At 34.3% G+C, this 5000-nt stretch overlaps 1 protein-coding gene across 6 annotated transcripts in view; it reads left to right on the top strand.

The window, feature by feature from the left end:
• The window catches only part of LOC119584465 (uncharacterized protein C18orf19 homolog A-like), a 25205-nt gene that overhangs the window by 10639 nt on the left and 9566 nt on the right, over nt 1-5000 (top strand). For 5 of the 6 annotated variants that reach the window (XM_037933102.1, XM_037933101.1, XM_037933098.1 and 2 more), the window contains exons 2-4: nt 1714-1843; nt 2779-2893; nt 4749-4970. In XM_037933102.1, coding sequence (XP_037789030.1) covers nt 1787-1843; nt 2779-2893; nt 4749-4970 — 394 coding nt within the window. In that variant the 5' untranslated portion in view covers nt 1714-1786. Of the gene's footprint in view, nt 1-1713; nt 1844-2778; nt 2894-3752; nt 3997-4748; nt 4971-5000 lie in introns of those variants that run through there. The other variant, XM_037933103.1, reaches the window with a different exon arrangement.

Below are 5000 nucleotides of genomic sequence, written 5' to 3'. Positions count from 1 at the left end.
TGGAAAAATCACCATTAGTTATTACTATCATGGGTTACATATAATTTATTTTCAGACATAATTTCTTTAAATGATAATTAAGAATTTTGTTATGTACCATTTATCTAAAGTACAGAAGTTTCTATGATCACATAAATAGTAATGACCTTGTGTACTGTCTGTTAGAGTAAAGGCACGTGAGATCCAGAGAATATGGACATAAGAGTTCTAAAACCCTATAAAAGAAGGAAGAAGAAGAAGAAGAGTAAAGGCACTACATTAAAGAAGGGCCAGTGATTTGACATTTATCAAAATTTCATGATTATGAAGAGAAATAGCATTGTAAATTACACTTTGATTATTTTTATTAGGACTGTCTTATATAACTAAAATTTACTTATATATTAGCTATCAATTAAATTCATTACCATTATTTAAAGGCTGACATCTCTAGCTTGAAATAAATGCTTTCATGCTAATTAATTCCTAAATTAGAAATACTAAAAGAATACACATAGCCTTGAAAGTTTCATGTATAGAGAAGCAGTTGAATAGATAACTGTGTATATATATTATTTATTGTGTTTTACTCCTTTGCTCGTTCTTGAGCTTCACTGTACTTACATGAGCAGAACAGGGAAAAGTGAAATGAATTTGGAAGCAGTTTGTCTCGCATTTGTGTCACTGGGTTGTGCATCATGACCTAGTTGTTATATCTTATATCATCTCTTCAGATGCTCTGATTGCTAAGATAGGAGCAACAGATGATTGCTTGTAAAATAAGATTGGCTAGGGATTATTTTCATCTCTTAGATCATATAGTCTATTTTACCATCATTTGTGATTACCTTCAAGTATTCGGAATTTACTTAAAATTCATCTCATCTCATCACTAATGGTCTAAGTCTACAGACTATGACAAAATTTTATAAACATATATAGTCATTGTAAGATGAAAAGAAGCAATACTAACCACTTTCCCTTTTTAGCAAATAACTGAGAGTGAAGCTATGAAGCAAGATGCACTGGGTATGGCAGGGGAGTGCATTAGTACTCAAGTTTAATAAATTCCTTGTTGGAAAAGATGTGGTGGAAGAGCTGGTCAGCATGAATATTACTGGTAAAATGGAATCAAATCAGGTTCCAAGTTCTGACACATAACCCCTTAATTCATTCAGAAGAAGAACAATGTATTTAGTAATTTAGTTCTGTTCCGGTTAAAGGAAAATATGCAAGAGTTGTTGTTCTTAAATAATCGTGATCAGTGCTGATTTATTTTATTCAGATCTTTTAAATACTTATTTATTTCCAGAGGTTCTTAAGAAAACTTTCTGCTTTGCATTTTTTCAGAATTTTATAGACGAAAGTCTGAGAAAAATAAGAAAAACAGTGACTTTATAGTTTTTTTTGTTTTTTTTCCATGATACTGTGGTACTAGAAGAAAAAAAGGAAACATGTTCCATGTTAATTGTTTAATTGATTGACATGCCACTATCATCATTATCAGTGTTTTAGGTAGTTCTGTTTATATTGAGAGGGAGGCTGATGAATAAATTGGGTTACCATTCGTAGATGATTATTTGGTAAGGTAATAATTTAGATAGTTGACCTTTAGTTATGTGAGCTTTCTTTGCAGTTAGGCTGTATCAGCTAATCAGTGAATCAAGTCATTTGAGTTTTTAAAAAATCAATAATGGTTATATTCTTAAATGTTCCTAATTATTTGTTTTTCAGATTGATGATGAATTTACGAGGCCAAACCCACACACTACTAGAAGCTTAAAGTGAGAATACTTAAATCCCAAACATGTCATTCGCAATGTTACGAAGTCCATGGCACCGACTCCTACCAGCTGTGAAGCAGGTATATAGCCATACCTTTTGATGTCTCATTTACCAAAATCATTATATAATAGACTTTCAAAAACCTCTTGTGCTGAAGTCAGTGCACTGTTCATTTTTTGAATGTGCACAATGAGGTACCAACCTTATATCTCATGTCATAACTCAGCACTGCACATAAGTTAGTGAAAGTTTAAAAGCATAGATGTGCATAGGAGACCTTTTAGAGATGATGTTTGTGATTTGATAAAGTACTCATACCGTTATATATACATAGCTCAGACAGTAAGCTTTTTAGTGTCTCATACATACATCTATATATATTAGTATTTTATGATGTATCACTTGTGTGTGTGTGTGTGTGTGTGTGTGTGTGTGTGTGTGTGTGTGTGTGTGTGTGTGTGTGTGTGTGTGTGTGTGTGTTGTGTGTGTGTGTGTGTGTGTGTGTGTGTGGGTGTGTGTGTGTGTGTGTGTGTGTGTGTGCGAGTGTGTTGTGTGTGCGTGCGTGTATGTGCATGCGTGTATATGTGTGTGTGTGTGTGTGTGTGTGTGTGTGTGTGTGTGTGTGTGTGTGTGTGTGTGCGAGTGTGTGTGTGTGTGTGTGTGTGTGTGTGTGTGTGTGTGCGAGTGTGTGTGTGTGTGTGTGTGTGTGTGTGTGTGTGTGTGTGTGTGTGTGTGCATTTTTTTTCTTATATTTCTTTTCTTTTTCATAATTAGATTATTTAGATATGTACCTGCGAGTAAGTTTATTTGTCGTAGGTTCTGTATGAAGATATTCAGATTGTGTTGGATATTTTCCAAGTTTAAGGTAGATTTGATTTTGAAATTGAGATTCATGATTTTTATTGATTTCATCTACACTTTTCTGCTTTTACTTCCTCCTCTTGTTGTTCATGGTGCTTTGCTTTTTTTTTTTTTTATAATCCATACAGTTGATGATCTTTAATTTTTTTGTAGGTATTTAGAGTTCAGCCAAAGTTAGGAGAGAAAATATGCACAGAAAGGATCCAGAAGTGGAGTTACTGTGTACAAAGGTGTCATCATGTCCTCTTCAGAACATCAGTTGCAAATGGTTAGTAACAATTCTTATGCTAACTTATATTGATTGTCTATATGCTGTATTATACATCACTCCTTTGACTCTGTGCTTTGTGTTGATTTGTGCAATTCTGTTATTGTTTCATTGGGAAGAGAACACATTTCCTAAAGTGCATTTATATGTTAGATGGTATTTAAGGTATATCTCAAGAGACCTTTATCTCTTGTTCATAAACACTGCGTAAAGTGTAAGTAGGGTATTTGTTCCTTACAGATAATGCATGATAAGATTAGTAATGTCATCTTATTATCATTGAGGTGTTTTCATAAACAGACATAGGTTTCTTGAAAACATAATATTAGCATTTGATTGAAAAAGAGATGTTGCTACATGAGGTTTGATTCTGTTTGGTTATTTATGATCCCTTCCCTTGTTTATTATCAGAAAATGAATAAATATATATTACAAGTATACAGTATATGTATAAGTGTTTTTAGACAGAAGTACCATTATATGCTTAGAAGACTGAGCTGTTGTTATTCATATGATGCCATTACTGTCATTTATGCTGATATCCACTAGGTTTCAAAACTTATCATTTTCAGCCTTATGTCAAGGATGCTTTGATTAAGACTGTCAGAGATGCCATGTAATCATTTATTTTTGATAGTATATTACAGTCTTTCACTGATGACTAAAACAAAATTACAAATAACATCATAAGTCTACTAAGCTTTGACTCCCTATTCTTTTACTGATAGGTTTACTAAACCATAAGGCTCATAGTTGATACATAAAGAAGGTGGTTGACCTCCTAATCATTGTGTGCCCTGTGCTTAATCTTGAATAACAAGGCCACAAAGACCATGTGAGTTCCCACCAGTGTTGCTGATATAGTGATGGGACAAACATGACTAGGAACTTGAAACAGTGTTTCCAGAAACTAATTTTATAACTCATAACTATTGAATATGCAGTTTGCAAAATCACTTTCACCATTCACTCCATAACACGCTGTGCATGGTTGTAGGGAATTTTCCTAACACTGTTTTAGCTTTCTATGTCGTGTGATAAAGGGTTTTGTGCGAAACTGCAGAGGTGCCTTGAATGACATCATACACTTGAATCATCTCAGGGTATGCAAAAATTGGTTTTTCTCTGTAAAAAAAAATGTTCAGGGGAAACTTATTCGGTGGCTGGAAATTCAGGGTTATGTTTATCTTAATCCAGTATTGCCCAACCTGTTTTCTATAGACTACCTTGGGACAGAGTGAATTTACAACCTTTTGTGTCAGAACTGACAAATTCATGTAGTCTCCTCATCTCAGGGAATAGCAACTGGAAGCTAGTTAGATTATTCTGTTGTGAAGCTTTGGGTTTCTTTCCCACTTTTCTTGATAATGTATGACCCTGGTGGTCAATTCATAACTGAGAGGAGGAATTTGTAATGCATACAAAGTTTTGTGTGAATTAGTTACTTGATTGCAAAATTGCACTGATAATACTTTTTACAAAAGTAAAATTATGTGGGATCTTTGTCAGATCCATGTAATTAAGCTTTAATTTGGGAGACATGAAAAGTATATTCAATCTATTAAGGTTTATTTATTCTATGAACATTTCAGGTTTCTGTGAAAATAATTATGTATTTGAGATTGTGTGGTATAATAAGTAAGAATTGATTAGTAAATTGCTTGTCTTCATGGTGTATTCTTTTCTTCATTTTTGTGTTCCTTATCTCTTTTTTTTTATTCTTTTCCACAATATGCAAATAAGCAACATTAATACCTGAATTGATTTAGGAACACCTGTATTAATTGATAGCAGGTGTTCATGTAACCTCCTCCACCAGATACTGTTTTTACAAAATTTCCCTTTTGAATTGTAGGCACTTGGCTGAGAACTAGACAACAGCAGCACTATAGCACAAGCCATTACCCCCATCCCTTCACCATAGCAGTCATGACAGGGAGTACTGTCTACCAAGCACCCTTGTCTCCCTCTGGGTTGACACCAATGCCCTTGTGGGACCTGCCTGATGCCACATTCAAGAAGTGCCATGTGCGTTTGTATTCCACCAAGCCCCCTAGCAGTCCTTCCACTCCTACTGGTAAGGCAGAGTCTTTGGTAGATTCATTCT

This window comes from Penaeus monodon, chromosome 18 (assembly GCF_015228065.2).
Source record: "Penaeus monodon isolate SGIC_2016 chromosome 18, NSTDA_Pmon_1, whole genome shotgun sequence".
Classification (NCBI taxonomy): Eukaryota; Metazoa; Arthropoda; class Malacostraca; order Decapoda; family Penaeidae; genus Penaeus; species Penaeus monodon.
This window is presented reverse-complemented; position numbering and strand designations above follow the sequence as displayed.